Below are 15,692 nucleotides of genomic sequence, written 5' to 3' on the forward strand. Positions count from 1 at the left end.
CACGTCAGAACTGCTTGGTTCACATAAGGACAGAGATGGGTTTTATCAAGTGGCAGCCCATAGCCTTGCTGGCTGTCAAGAGTCGAGCTGGGATCTCGTGTGTCCCTTTCTAGAGGCCCTGCTGGGCCCCTGCTTACCCGTAATACCACGCTCTTCATGCTGCCCTCCCAGAGTTAGCATGGGTCTGATTGCAGGCACAAACAAAAGTCTTTGCCCCTCCCTCTGGCTGTCAGGTCCAGCAACCTGAGCAGGGGCAGGAGCTGTGGAGGCTGGGGCAGGGAGGTGATCCCGGAGCTCACTCCAGTGCCGAGTCCTTTCCAAGGACAGAGCTGCCAGCAACAACAAGCAGTTCTGTGAAGTCTGTGGGAGAGCAAAGCCTGTTCGCATTTGCAAAGCAGAAAAGGCCACCAATTAGTGACCTTGTGCTGAACACTTGGCACAGTCATGCTCAGGGCTGTGTGACTGGTGCAGGGATCGCGGGATATAGGATATAATTAGATGCATTTGTGTACATCTCTGAGTCCTTGAAAGAAGGATCAGAGCAAGTCTGGCTGCAGGGCTGAGTGGCCCAGCCAGATGGGGCTCGGCTCTCTGCAAAACCAGGGACTAACCTGTTCCACATGCACAGAGGGAAAGCGGGATGCGCAGGATGAGGACCAGAGGCTCCCAGCAGGGGACGAGGCAGAGCTGGAGGCAGAAGATGTTCGGGGAGAATGCACGTGCATTTACAAACAAATGCAAGTGGATCTTAGCTACCTCACCTGGACATGGGCCGAGCTCTTGGCAGGAAGCACACACACACCCAGAACCTGCAGGACATGCATTCACCCTGTACCATGGCCCCTGGGCGTTCTGAGACAAGAAGTGGGAGAGGGTGTCCTGCCTGCCAGGACCACGCTGCTCCCCTTCCCTGGACAGGGCTTGTCCATGCTGTTGGCCTCATAAATATGGCCATGAGGCACAGCAGTGTGCTAGGGCACAGCGCAGCCTGAAAGGGGGCAACAACTGTGGCTGACGACACTCAACCACCTGGCCAGTGAAATCACTAATGAATTTGCCAGCACCTTCCCCACAGTAAGCTCCATGCATGATGATTTCAGTGGGCACCTAGTTTAGAGGTCCCTTTGCTCACAGGCTGCTGCACTGGACTACAGGCATTTGTGTCATTTCCTTATATCACAGAGACACAAGGACAGCAAGGATTCGACCCCTTCCCTTCCTGACACGGGGCAGGAGCAGGACACTGGGAGCTGCTGCCAGCTATGTCTGGGATCTCCATAGCCCCCAGGTATCCCTCCAGCCCCTGCCTACCTCACACACAGCCAATACAAAACCCTCTTCCACCCAAAACACCCCTGGGAGAGCTGGCCCTGCCTCACAGCAATGCTGGCCAGGATGGGGACTGGAGAGAAGGGGCCATGCCAGGACCCGTGGCTGATGTGAGGCAAGGCAAGTGCCAGGCCCCCGCCTGCCCAGGTGAGCTCAATCTACATGCACCCAGTGCTGGAACAACATGCCACCAGGCAGTAATCTTACTGCCACCTCTCTGGAGGCCTCTGCACAGGGTTTGAGCCTGTCCCCCATTCCTGCGACCAATGTGGGAGCTGAACGTATGCAAGGCACATGGTGGGCGAGTCCCCGGGCCTGGCAGCGCACATGGAGCCTAGAAGGGCACCTTACTACCTTGGCACTAAGCAGCCGTCACCCCAGAGCCAACTGAGGGAGGCAGAAGGTTGCACATAGAAAAGTTGAGAGTCGCATGGCGCCACCCTGCCATTTCCTACAGTAACAGCACATCAAGGCTTTGGGATCCTGGAAGGCAGCGCTGTTCTCCTGACTCACCTAGGCTCCTTCTCAGCAGCACACAGGGCTGAGTCTCCTGCCAGGACACCCTAAGAGCAGCCAGCTTAGAAAGGCAGGTAGCGCAGTGGGTAGGGGACTAACCTGGGATGCAGGAGACCAGAGTTCCATTCCCTACTCTGCAACTGGCTCCCTGGTTTCACCAAGTCTGTCTGGCCATCAGCTGCCAGCTGTAGAGCGAGGATAGGAGCCCTGCCCTGCCCCAGAGGGGAGCTGGAGTGGCCCCCAGACACAATGGAGATGAGGGCCACGTAAGTATCTTACACAGCTGGCACTAGAGCTGTGCACATGTGGGTGCAGCCCTGCCTGAGGGCTAAACTGCCACCAGTAAAAAGAAAGGCAACAGCACAGACAGCAGCACGGTGGAGGTGAGGCACCAGCAGGCTGGGCAGGTGTCCGCTTACAGCTGCCATGGGACGCAGGCCAATATGAAAGAGAGTGGGGCATACAGAGCAGTGGGGGCGCTGCGGCAGGAGGACAGCAGGGCTAGTTCTGTGCTCAAGGGAGCACGCCTGCCCCCTCCACGGCTAGACAGGCCTAGGAGATGGAAGTGGTCCCAGCTGAGCCGAGGCAGGGCAGAGCAGCAGTTGGGCCAGTACATAGGGAGTTAAGTGAACTTGGTGTCCAACCCACCTTGTGGGGCAGATACGTGGACTCTAGTGACCAGCACACACCTGGCGGGGATTCCCATCCCCAAGCTCTGAAGGGCTGAGTCCATCCCCAGCTACACCACAGCACAGCCTCTCGGCGACACTGCCTCTCGCAGGAGGAGTCACTCACCCTTGGAAGTCAGTGTCCATGAGGAGTCGGACCAGAATCCCTGTCACAGCCACAAGGATTGGATAATGATCCACGCTCTCTAGCCCTGGGGGACAGAGCAGAGCCAGAGCAATGACCATGGCTGGGAAGGCCAGGCCATACCCCATCCCCGCACCTGCCCGGCTCTTTACCCTCAGCCTGGCAGCTGTACGTCTCTTTGCAGCAGCCCACCTCAGCTACACCCATGGCTGCGCTGGGGGAGACCTGGGCCAGAGGCATGACCTCCTCCTCTCCCAAACCCCATAAGCACCTTTCACATGGCCTTGGTCGCAGGCATCTCCCCATGGCCAGCACTGACTTGACTTCTCCAAAGCTTCAGGAAAGAGGGGCTCCCTGCCACCCTGGGGCTGATGCCTTGCCCTGGTGTGGTACAGGGGGGCTGACTGGAGCTCCCCCTAGCAGCCTTCCCACAGGGAGTGTAGCTGAGCTGTGCCTCAAGGGAAGAGGAGACATTGATGAGATAATCATTCTCCGAAGAGAGACAGGCTGACTTAGCAGCGCCACGTGGCCCAAGGACTCTGCTAGCAGCATGACTGTTAATCTGCTGGCTGTGCTTCAGCCATCCCCTAGCAATGCAAGCAGGGAGATGGCCTGTGGTGCAGGGACAGCAGGTGGCTGCTAGCACAGCACTGTCCTTCCCCAAACCTTGCCACACAGCCCAAGGACATACTCAGCAACGCGTAACTAGACAAGGACTTCTGCCTGTGCCAGGGAAGAGCATGCAGGGAGATCAGGCTCCATTCTACAGGCACTTCCCATCCGAGATCCCAGCACCCTTTCCAGTTCCCTAGAGTGCCCCAGAGCAGGCGTGGAACATGGCAGCAGTTTAACAGCTGCTCAGAGTTTGGTGCCTAAAGACCCCAGAGGCCAGGACCTGAGGGGAAGTGAGGGAAGCGGAGAGACTTGCGGCAGGACATAGGGTCTCATGGAAAGAGCCAGGGAACCAGGAGTGAGCACAATGGTCAGGACCCCTGTTTACATCTCCTACAGCCTGCCCTGCAAGCATTTTAGCATCGCCAGTGGTTGGGGTGGCAGGTCACCCTTCTGTTGGACTCAGAAAAAGAATGCCCCCTGCTATATCCCCAGCCCACAGGATTCCCGGCCCTGAGGTTCCCAGCCACATTGCCCAGCACCCAGTGACAGCCCCAGAAGATCACAGACAGGGCCTGTCTCTGCAAAGCACCCATACAGCAACATTGCTCCGCTGGCGAGGGGGAGCACCTGAATCCCCTGGGCCCTCTATGCAGCCACCAGTGAGTTCCTGACGGGCAAGGAGGCAGCCAGACTCTAAGAAGAAGGATAAAGGAGTTTGAGGCACAAGTGGTGTTCTTGTCCATCCTCCCTATGGAAGGAAAAGGCCCAGGTAGAGACCGTTGAATCATGCAAGTCAATGAATGGCTATGCAGGTGGTGTCGGAGAGAAGGCTTTGGATTCTTTGACCATTGGATAGTGTTCCAAGAAGGAGGAGTGCTAGGCAGAGATGGGCACCACCTAACGAAGAGAGGGAAGAGCATCTTCGCAAGCAGGCTGGCTAACCTAGTGAGGAGCGCTTTAAACTAGATTCACTGGAGGAAGGAGACCAAAGCCCTGAGGTAAGTGGGATACCAGGAGGAAGCAAGAGCAGGAGAGCCCAAGAGGGGAGGGCTCCTGCCTCATATTGAGAAAGCGGGACGATCAGCGAGTTATCTCAAGTGCCTATACAGAAATGCAAGAAGCCTGGGAAACAAGCAGGGAGAACTCGAAGTCCTGGCACAGTCAAGGAATTATGATGTGATTGGAATAACGGAGACTTGGTGGGATAACTCACATGACTGGACTACTGTCGTGGATGGATATAAACTGTTCAGGAAGGACAGGCAGGGCAGAAAAGGTAGGGGAGTTGCATTGTATGTAAGAGAGCAGTATGACTCTCCGGTATGAAACTGCAAAAAAACCCGAGTGTCTCTGGATTAAGTTTAGAAGTGTGAGCAACAAGGGTGATGTCGTGGTGGGAGTCTGCTATAGACCACCGGATCAGGGGGGTGAGGTGGACGAGGCTTTCTTCTGGCAACTAACGCAAGTTACTAGATTGCAGGCCCTGGTTCTCATGGGAGACTTAAATCACCCTGATATCTGCTGGGAGAGCAATACAGCGGTGCACAGACAATCCAGGAAGTTTTTGGAAAGGGTAGGGGACAATTTCCTGGTGCAAGTGCTGGAGGAACCAACTAGGGGCAGAGCTCTTCTTGACATGCTGCTCACAAACTGGGAAGAATTAGTAGGGGAAGCAAAAATGGATGGGAACCTGGGAGGCAGTGACCATGAAATGGTCGAGTTCAGGATCCTGACACAAGGAAGAAAGGAGAGCAGCAGAATACAGACCCTGGACTTCAGAAAAGCGGACTTTGACTCCCTCAGGGAACAGATGGGCAGGATCCCCTGGGAGAATAACATGAGGGGGAAAGGAGTCCAGGAGACCTGGCTATATTTTAAAGAATCCTTATTGAGGTTACAGGAACAAACCATCCCAATGCGTAGAAAGAATAGTGAATATGGCAGGCGACCAGCTTGCCTTAACAGTGAAATCCTTGCTGATCTTAAACACAAAAAAGAAGCTTACAACAAGTGGAAGATTGGACAAATGACCAGGGAAGAGTATGAAAATATTGCTCGGGCATGCAGGAGTGAAATCAGGAGGGCCAAATCACACCTGGAGTTGCAGCTAGCAAGAGATGTTAAGAGTAACAAGAAGGGTTTCTTCAGGTATGTTAGCAACAAGAAGAAAGTCAAGGAAAGTGTGAGCCCCTTACTGAATGAGGGAGGCAACCTACCGACAGAGGATGTGGAAAAAGCTAATGTACTCAATGCTTTTTTTGCCTCTGTCTTCACGAACAAGGTCAGCTCCCAGACTACTGCACTGGGCAGCACAGCATGGGGAGGAGGTGACCAGTCCTCTGTGGAGAAAGAAGTGATTCGGGACTACTTAGAAAAGCTGGACAAGCACAAGTCCATGGGGCCGGATGCGCTGCATCAGAGAGTGCTAAAGGAGTTGGCGGATGTGATTGCAGAGCCATTGGCCATTATCTTTGAAAACTCATGGCGATCGGGGGAGGTCCCAGATGACTGGAAAAAGGCTAATATAGTGCCCATCTTTAAAAAAGGGAAGGAGGAGGATCCTGGGAACTACAGGCCAGTCAGCCTCACCTCAGTCCCTGGAAAAATCATGGAGCAGGTCCTCAAGGAATCAATTATGAAGCACTTAGAGGAGAAGAAAGTGATCAGGAACAGTCAGCATGGATTCACCAAGGGCAAGTCATGCCTGACTAATCTAATTGCCTTTATGACGAGATAACGGGCTCTGTGGATGAAGGGAAAGCGATGGACGTGTTGTTCCTTGACTTTAGCAAAGCTTTTGACATGGTCTCCCACAGTATTCTTGCCAGCAAGTTAAAGAAGTATGGGCTGGATGAATGGACTATAAGGTGGATAGAAAGCTGGCTAGATTGTCGGGCTCAACGGGTAGTGATCAATGGCTTCATGTCTAGTTGGCAGCCGGTATCAAGTGGAGTGCCCCAAGGGTCGGTCCTGGGGCCGGTTTTGTTCAATATCTTCATAAATGATCTGGAGGATGGCATGGACTGCACCCTCAGCAAGTTTGCAGATGACACTAAACTGGGAGGAGTGGTAGATACGCTGGAGGGTAGGGATAGGATACAGAGGGACCTAGACAAATTGGAGGATTGGGCCAAAAGAAATCTGATGAGGTTCAAGAAGGACAAGTGCAGAGTCCTGCACTTAGGACGGAAGAATCCCATGCACTGCTACAGACTAGGGACCAAATGGCTAGGGAGCAGTTCTGCAGAAAAAGACCTTGGGATTACAGTGGATGAGAAGCTGGATATGAGTCAGAAGTGTGCCCTTGTTGCTAAGAAGGCCAATGGCATTTTGGGATGTTTAAGAAGGGGCATTGCCAGCAGATCGAGGGACGTGATCGTCCCCCTCTATTCGACATTGGTGAGGCCTCATCTGGAGTACTGTGTCCAGTTTTGGGCCCCACACTACATGAAGGATGTGGAAAAATTGGAAAACGTCCAACGGAGGGCAACAAAAATGATTAGGGGACTGGAGCACATGACTTATGAGGAGAGGCTGAGGGAACTGGGATTATTTAGTCTGCAGAAGAGAAGAATGAGGGGGGATTTGATAGCTGCTCTCAACTACCTGAAAGGGTGTTCCAAAGAGGATGGATCTAGACTGTTCTCAGTGGTAGCAGATGACAGAACAAGGAGTAGTTGTCTCAAGTTGCAGTGGGGGAGATTTAGGTTGGATATTAAGAAAAACTTTTTCACTAGGAGGGTGGTGAAACACTGGAATGCGTTACCTAGGGAGGTGGTGGAATCTCCTTCCCTAGAAGTTTTTAAGGTCAGGCTTGACAAAGCCCTGGCTGGGATGATTTGGTTGGGGATCGGTCCTGCTTTGAGCAGGGGGTTGGACCGGATGACCTCCTGAGGTCCCTTCCAACCCTGATATTCTATGATTCTAAAGGTGACTTACCTGGCAGCCGGAGGTTCACCACTCTGTCGAACAGGTTCCGCTCGGCTGTCACGCGATTCAGCACCTGGTTCAACAGCTGTGCGGGGACAGGAGAGATGTCAGGAGAGACTGTTCCTATCTCTCAGACAGGGCGCCTGCCTGAGCAGGACGGAGCAGCCCCTTTCCAGCCATCAGCCCCAGCCCCAAGTGGGTTCATTGCCCTCAGAGAGCACACCTGCCCCATGCGGGGCCTTCCCAGGAGATTGCCCCTCTTCTTCTAGCTGCTCCTGAACCTCCCACCAGCTGGACAAGAGGCATCTGGCTGAGCACGTCCCATGGATTGCTAAGGATCCACACCACAGAGCACGACAACAGCAGACTGCAGCCCTCCCATCCCTACCAGGGCAATGCCTGGGGGAACTGCAGCTCCCAGCATTCCATTAGGAGTGGACAGCGCAGCTGCACTGCGTGAGATGGCAGCAGCACTGCAACACTCCTTCTGTGGGAGCATGCTGACTCCCAGCAGGCTACACACACATCAGCAGTGCATGCAGTGCTGGTAGCCCCTGGTGTGCAATGGGCCATAACCTGCAGCGATAAGAGGCTGAACATGTGGGCAGTCACACTGGCTGCGTTCCAGGCTGCGGTCAGTATGGAGAAAGCTCTCACCAAGGAGAAGCTACAGTCACAGGCCACATCACGGCCAATGGCAGAACTGATCAGAGTGGGCCAACCAAGAGCCAGCTATGAGCAGGGCTGGGTGCAGGCGCTTGCTGGCTAACAGCTGCCAATGGCCCAAGGAGCTCTCTGCTGAGCCCAGGACCTAGCAGGACTAGGACTGCTGGTCTCCAAACACAGCAAGGAAACAGCTCAGGCCCAGGAGGCTGCTGGGCAATCACATACAGTAACTCCTCACTTAAAGTCATCCCAGTCAACATTGTTTTGTTGCTGATCAATTAGGGAACAAGCTCGTTTAAAGTTGGGCATTGCTCCCTTATAACGTTGTTTGGCAGCTGCCTACTTTGTCCACTGCTTGCAGAAAGAGCAGCCCATTGGAGCTAGCTGGTGGGAGCTTGGAACCAGGGTGGACTGGGAGCCCCCACATCAGCTCCTCTAAGTTCCCTGTGCGGGGGTAGCCGCCCTGCAGGCTATCAATTGCTGGGCAGTTCAGCTGTCCCTTCCCGCTCTGCCTTGGAGCTGCTCCCTGGAGCCTCCTGCTTGCTGGGCAGGGCAGGGAGAAGAGGGGTGCTAAAGTTAGGGTGTCCCCCGCTCCTTTACCCCATCAGGCCATCTCCACAGAGCAGGAGGGGACACGACAGAGCTCAGAACAGCTGCTGTCTCAACTTCCTGATCTACTTAAAAAGGCAGCGTACTTAGAGTGGGGTCAGTGTACTTAAAGGGGCAATGTGCATCTCTCTCTCGCTCAGGCAGGGAGTGTGTCTCTGTCTGCCATGCTGTCTCCCCTCCCTCCATTCGTGCTGCTGCCTTGTAGAGTGTGAGGCTACATTAACAATGTGTTAACCCTTGAGGGCTCAGCCAAATGCTAGTTCATCATTTATCAGTAAAGCATTCCTTGGGAAATATCCCAACCTCTTCCACCCTCTGACTTCACCACCTCAACCAAGTTTCACAATCATCATTGCTGTGTACAGTATTAAATTTTTTAAAACTTAATAGTGTGTATGTGTATATATATTATATATATAAAAAATATAGTCTTTTGTCTGGTGAAAAAAATTTCCCTGGAACCTAACCCTGCCTATTTACATTAATTCTTAAGGGGAAATTGGATTCACTTAAAGTATCATTTTTCAGGAACATAACTACAATGTTAAGTGAGGAGTTAGTGTACAACAAAGCTCCACCCAGACGAGCAGCAGGCTTCTGCCCCGCCTGGCAGTGAAACTGAATGTTGTTAGGCTCCAGGGTGAACCCCACACTGGGACAGCTGAGGCTCTGGGCGTGCCCTTTCCAGCACAGAGCCCACCTCAGCTCACTTGGCACGCTTGCTCTGCCACCATCATGGCTACTCTTCTTTCAGCTGAAGGCAAATCCCTGGTGCAGTCAAGTAGGGCCAGCTCCAGCAGGACCCCCATAGCGCAGGGCACATCTGGTACCAGCACCACATGGGCACCCAGTGCTCCCTGTCCGCAGCAGGGCGAGCCATGAGAGCAGACTGGCCCACTCTCGCTCTCCCCCTTCCCCGCACACCCCAGACCTCACTCTGCCCTACCTGCATCTGTATAACCCCCTTCACTGGCCGTGTCCTCTCTCAAGGCAGCGAGGCCCCACCCTGGCTACACATCAGCTGACCCTGCCAGCATACCCCCTTGTTGTGGTCTATCCTGGGACACAGGCATGGCACCACAGCAGCCTGGGGAAAGCTGCTGGTGGTGCTCCCCTCTCCTGTACAGCACTCCTCCTGTAGCCCCCCATTATAGCCCTAAGCATGCAGGAAGCAAGGGGCATGCCACTGCGCTCTGGTGGGTGGCTGGGCTCAGAGCTGTGCTGCCAGCTCAGCTGGCCAAGGTGGGCTCCAGGAGGCTTGTGCCAAGTCACTCCTGGCACAGTATCCCCTGCCTGGAGCCCTGGCCAGACGACAAGGTCCAAACCAACCTCTCCGAGTGGAGCCACAGAAGGGAGCCTTAGGACCTAGCACAGGCGAGGGATCACCACCTCGCAATTCCAGCCAATGATTGGTGGCTGGCCAGAGCAGAGCTCTGGGAAAGAGACGTCCAGTCTCGATTTACAGACTCCCAGGACAGAGAATCCCTCCGGCCCAGGCACATTGCTCTGAGGGGCTAGGGCCTCACTTGGACAACTGGGGTCATGCTTCATTTGATCTTTGCCCAATTCAGCTTCCTGTCCTGGCTCGTGCTCTGTCTTTGGCTGCTGGATGTCAAAGGCCTCTGCTCGCAGCCACATTCTCCCTATGGAGGGACTCGACCTGGGGTCAATCACCTCTTACTTCTCATTTCAATAAGCTGTTAGTGCAGCTGCTCGTCACACCAAAGGGGACTCGTAAAACCAAGCATTATGTCAGTTCAAGGCTGCGTGCAGATATGGACTGCAGATAGGTAGTTGCTAAACTGATTTTAGCTTTACTAGCTTTAGCCACAGTGCTGTGGTTGGCAACAGAGGTGCCAAGGTGGGAATAGCAGTGGGTCAGGATTAAGGAGCAAGGACAGAGCTGGAGAGGGGGAAATCCCAGGATAGCAACAGCTGGGGGCTGCAGGTCAGTTGCCAGGAGCACTGGCAGAGCTGAGAAGGGGTGGAAGCTAGAGACTGTAACAGCAGAGGGCTGTTGATTAGGATTGAAGGGCACTGGCACAGCAAGAGTGGGTGCCGAGGTCTGGAATACCCACCCTAACTATTTCAGGTTCCAAGTAAGGCTAGCTCTCCCCTCCCCTGCTTCCCTTGAGTTCACGACAAACAGATGATTGCATCTCTTCTCTCTCAGGGCTTTGTACAACTGCCATCTCCGCAGGATCTGAGCACCTGCCATGTGAAAGCCACTGGCATGGGGAGGTCCTTAGTGTGCAGTCTGGAACATGCATCTCTTCCCCCTCATGGGGCTGCAGGGAGTTCTGCCTGGGACGGGTTTCTGTGGGGTGGGGGCTGATGAGGTGCCTGCTGGAAAAGCTTAACCACAAAGGAGCGCTTGGCAGCACCAAGAGTCGGCCAGATTTCTCCCACAATAGCTGCTCGCAGATGCGTCAGCCTGAGACACTGATGCTGGATCCCCTGGGTTGGTAGCTTTAATAGGGACATCCAGGAAGGGGGCTCTATATTCGTGCCATCCTGCCCTCAGCAGAGGGTGCTCTCGCCTGCTCCACCAGCTCCCAGCATGGGGATGTACCTGGGCAAGTCTCCTGAGCAGCAGCTCCGAGGAGGGGCGACTCCAGTCGAGGAAAATCTCAGGGGCCAGCGTGACAGTCATTTCCAGCACTCTGAGCAGGCTTACTGACAGGTCAAAGCAGGTCGCGCACACCTTCAGCTGGCGGCTGTCCACAAAGTTCCTCTCCAGGCGCTCTGCCGCCTGCTGGATCTGCCCGGGCACAGGGCACAGCTCAGTACAGGGCCTTGCAAGGAACAGAGGCCTCCACCCGCTCATGCACCCATCAGGGCTGTGCTGCTTGACTCTGCAACCAGGCCGCCCTGGCCTGGCTCCCAGAGCCCACCCCTGCATAGCCTGCTGGGCTCCCCGCTAGGTGCCGTCCAGCCAAGCCCCAGCACTCACCTCCTGGATCATGCCAATGAACTCCGAGAAGGCCCAGTTGAGCTGGTTGAGAACGCTGTTGAGGAAGCTGGGTGCCATGTCACAGTCACTGCGCAGCAGATTGGCCATATGCTGCTGCAGCAAGGTGGAAGGGCACGGCTCTAGGACCAAAGGGCAGCAGAGTCAAGGGCAGACCCGGCAGTGGGCAGCCTGGGATGCCCAGCTAAGGGAGGCAGGCAGCTGGGGAAGGCACAGGCCTGGTGCTATGCAGCACTTTAAGGCCAGGAGGGAGACTGAGCATGAAGCAGATAGCCCCTTGTGCCCGGCTTCTGGACAGTGAGTAGAGATGGCAGGTGCCCTGCAAGGCTAGGTCCACACACTATTCTGAGCACAGAGCTTGCCCGTGGGCTGCCAGCACTGCCCTGCATAAGCTGGGCTACAGCTGTGCACAGTTGTAGCTCTCCCTCCCTTCCTCCCTTCCAGGGGAACAGCAGCCCTGAGCTAACCAAGCCTCTAGTGCTCAGCTTCAGAAAGCCCCAGACCAGTTCAGTAGTAATCTCTCCTGATGCCAGCATCACAGTCATTGCCCCATGCCTACACACCCGCCCCCTCATGTGGGCCCTGGCCTGCCCGGCTGTGCTCTGAAGGCCAGTGAGGAAGGTGCTCCCTCCCTGAGATGGGGCAGAGCCCTTCCCCAGGGCTGCGCTCCCGGAGCCCAGGCAGGTCATTTCTCAGCACTCCCACCATTGCTCCCCAGCTCAGCCCTCTTGGCGTTGGCAACCCCCGGCACAAACACACTGGGGCCCAATGCGGCTCAGCCAGCCAGGGGCCTTTAACAGTGTCCCTCCCTGGCACAGACGGGGCTCGGGCCTGAGCATTGCCCAGCAGGGGAGGGAAAAGGAGGGGATGGGACACTGGGCCAGGATAGACACTGCACCGCATCCCCTAGTCACTGCCACAGCTGCAGGTCCCAGCACTGAGCCATGCCTGCCACAGCAGGGGAGCTGCCATGTTCTTGTCTGTGGGGCAGAGCCCCAGTGGGGAAAGCAGACAGCAGCAGCTCCCTACAGCTGCAGCGCAGTGCCCCCGCGTGTCCTGCTAAGCGGAGCCACCCCGGTCTCAGCAGCCAGAGCCCCGCTACCAGGAGGAACTGACTGGCACCAACAGCGGCCATGGGACTGGCCCAGACAATGAGCAGCAGGGCCTGCAGCTTCCCGTTGCAGCAGGGAACCCGCATGCTACAGACCAGGGCACTTTGCCCTGCCCTCCTGAGGGACGGAGGGGTGCCTGGCCCAGCAGCATACTGCTCCTCTGAACGCTCCCTCCTGCCTATAGCAAGGGCCAAAATGCCCGGGTCTAAGGGACGTGGGCCTGGTTCCCGGGGCTGCCAGGCCAGAAGGGAGCAGGGGCTGTGCCTTTGTGGACAGCCTGCATGCACTTCCAACGCAGCAGGAGGCTCAAGCTGCTTGGGGGGTGCCTCTGGCAGTGGGACCTGGTTCTCCGGGGCAGGGGAGTAGCACTTCCCTCAAGCCGCCCCTCAGACACAGCCCGCGCAATGGGCACTGCATTGGAATCAGCCCCTTGTCCCCCTGCCCCGCTCAGGCAGGGGGAGGGCCCAAGGGCACCTCTGTGGAACATGTTCCCTTGCAATTAGGGCAGCTTTCATTATTGGTTCAGGGGCTGCACAGACCAGCAGTGCCAGGAGCCAGGCCCATCCTTCTGCCCGCTCAGAGCTTTCCCAATCAGATGCAGGGGCACCCAGGAGCAGAGCCACACCACCGCTGCCCCTGGGGGTGCGGCAAGCATGCCACACAGTTGCCAGCATGGGACACTGGAATGTTACCATGGCGCTCTCTAGCCCGCAGGCCAAGGCAGAGGCTGGCGCGGCTCATACCCTGGATCTGCCAGCTCTGTCCACCCCCCCGTCGCAGCAACTCCCTCCCCCGCCACACACACACCCCTCTCTCAGGCAGGAGGCAGCCACCCTGCTCAGTGAGCCAGGAAGCCACCACCATGGTAATGGCAGCCCTAGGTGAGTGGCCCTGCTCTGCACAGCTGCAGCAGGGGTTCAGGGCACTGCCATGAGCTGCCCCATCTCCCTGGCACAGAGCCGAGATGCAGGCCGAGGAGCCCCTCCCCTGCCAGGGCTCCCACCAGGACTGGAGAGGGTCGGGGGCAGGCCAGGGGCACACCAGGAGGGGAAGCACCAGGGGACGAAGAGCTACTGCACCACCACACAAGACAGGGCCGAGCAAACAGCAAACTTACGCTGGAGGCTAGCAACAGACAGCTCTCCTGGGCCCCCGAGAGAGAGAGACAAGACAGCAGCATTACAGAGGGGCAAAGTGCAGTGCAGCCTGGGTGCACAGTGCAGCACCTATAACTGCAGGGCCCTACGCCCACACCCAGAGCTGTGCACCGGCCGCTGACCTGGCATCACCAGAGCTCTCCACTGGAGGAGAGCGAGGCCCAGCAGCTTGTACGCACACACACTCCCCACCCAGAGCCCAGCTGCACGTGCATACACACACCCCAAGACCCTGCGGCTTGTGCACGCACGCACACACACACATGCACCCTTGCCCCCAAGGCCCAGTGTCCCTCACACAGCTCCACGTAGGGAGCAGTGCTCCAGGGGCTGATGAGCAAAGGGGATAGACAAAAGGGAGGTCACAGAAAGGAGGATACCACCATCACTCCTCTATTAACCAGCACCCAGTGTGGGCATGCCAGGTGCCTGGGTGGCCGTGCGATATTTGGATTCGTTTGCTGTTCTGTGGCCTCCACTTCCGCTAGTGCAGCTGGTTTGCCCAGGGCTTGTGTGGAGATGGGGTGCTTGGGAACAGCAAGGCCTGCTCACAGAACTTGCTGGATCCCCAGACCACCTATTGCCCCAGCGAACAGACCAAGACTGGCCCTTTCAACACCTGGCTGGCTGGAGCCAGGGGGACACGGCCCCAGTCATTACTGCAGCAAAGCCGGCTGCGGCCAGCTGCCCTGGCACCCGCTGCTGTCCGCAAGCAAGGCCCCAGGCCGGGCCTGATCCCCAGGCCACGACAGCACAGAAGTGCAATGGTACAAGGGCACCAGGGCAGTGGGGGATGGAGAAGAGAACAGGCCCCCCTCAAGCTGCGGCCATTGTATGCTCCCTAGCGCTCCAAGAAGCCTCTGCTCACGCCTCCTCCATCACCTGCTGAAGAGCCCCTGGCTCGGCGTTTGCACACTGCTGGGGCTGTTCCCAGCACCACCGGCTGGGCCTGCTGGACACATCCCTGGTTCCCCAACAACAGGGCCCTGCTAGATCCCGGTGCCAGACCCCGTGACCCATACCACTCTCAATGCCGCAAGCGCCCCAGCACCAAGCGCCGCCCCCCCATACCGCCCTCAATGCTGCGAGTGCCCCAGCACCAGACCCTACCAGTCCCCACCCTTCCCTCCATCAATGCCGCAAGCGCCTCGCGCCAGACCCCACCCTTCCCACTCCACAGCTGCGAGCATCCCAGCGCCATACCCTTGCCTCCCCTGAAAATGTCGTGAGTGCCCCAGCACCAGACACTGCTCCCCTCAGTGCCATGAGCGCCCCGGCACCAGACCCTGCCCCCACCCCACTCACTCTGCAGGCTGGGGAGATTGGCATCCTCGGGCTTGGTTTTCAGTAGGTGCGGGAGCCGCGTGTACCTGTATCCAAACCCACAGCCCTGCGGGGAGGGAGATAACGGCAGGGTTAGGACAGGGCTCCCTAGGCCTCCACGGCAGAGCGCCGAGCTGCGCCAGGCAGGCTGAAGGGGACATTGCAGGTGCTGCCCAGCCTGCCAGGGAGAGGGCTGAGACCTCTCGCCTGCAGCTGAGTGATGGCCCCAGAGGCATGGGCCCAGGCAGCTGGCAGCAACAGGCAGTGGGACCTTACCCGCCACAGCCGAACGAGGATCCAGTTGGTCTGCGCCCAAGGCCGCTGCTCGTAGGGAGCCAGCAGGTTCCTCATCATGGATATTCGCCTGCCAGACAGAAGGGACAGATTGACAGCCAGGAACATAAGGAGGGCAGGGTGGCACTTTCGGGGCTCCTAGAGGGCAGGGGAAGTAGAATGGCACCAATGTCTGCAGGGCCAGCACCAGCGGCACACCCAGGGGAGGGGTGGGGCCAGCACCTGGGGGAGGGGTTAAAGTTAAGCTATTTCTTCCCTTCCCGAGCTAGTCTGCAGCTGATCTACCCCAGCAGCCATAATCACTGCTACTGCCCTTGGCCCAGCCTGCTCCAGCCTAGGGACCTCTCAGCCATGCAG

At 56.9% G+C, this 15,692-nt stretch overlaps 1 protein-coding gene across 10 annotated transcripts in view; it reads right to left on the reverse strand.

Annotated features, from left to right (window-relative positions):
- The window catches only part of RNF123 (ring finger protein 123), a 157,493-nt gene that overhangs the window by 52,887 nt on the left and 88,914 nt on the right, over nucleotides 1-15,692 (reverse strand). For 7 of the 10 annotated variants that reach the window (XM_073352674.1, XM_073352675.1, XM_073352673.1 and 4 more), the window contains 6 exons: nucleotides 15,318-15,405; nucleotides 15,024-15,108; nucleotides 11,432-11,571; nucleotides 11,051-11,239; nucleotides 7,213-7,288; nucleotides 2,641-2,725 (listed from right to left, as the gene is read on the reverse strand). In XM_073352674.1, the coding sequence (XP_073208775.1) occupies nucleotides 2,641-2,725; nucleotides 7,213-7,288; nucleotides 11,051-11,239; nucleotides 11,432-11,571; nucleotides 15,024-15,108; nucleotides 15,318-15,405 (663 nt within the window). Of the gene's footprint in view, nucleotides 1-159; nucleotides 378-2,640; nucleotides 2,726-7,212; nucleotides 7,289-11,050; nucleotides 11,240-11,431; nucleotides 11,572-15,023; nucleotides 15,109-15,317; nucleotides 15,406-15,692 lie in introns of those variants that run through there. The other 3 variants (XM_073352677.1, XM_073352676.1, XM_073352680.1) reach the window with 2 other exon arrangements.

Source organism: Lepidochelys kempii, chromosome 7, assembly GCF_965140265.1.
Source record: "Lepidochelys kempii isolate rLepKem1 chromosome 7, rLepKem1.hap2, whole genome shotgun sequence".
NCBI classification, from domain to species: Eukaryota; Metazoa; Chordata; order Testudines; family Cheloniidae; genus Lepidochelys; species Lepidochelys kempii.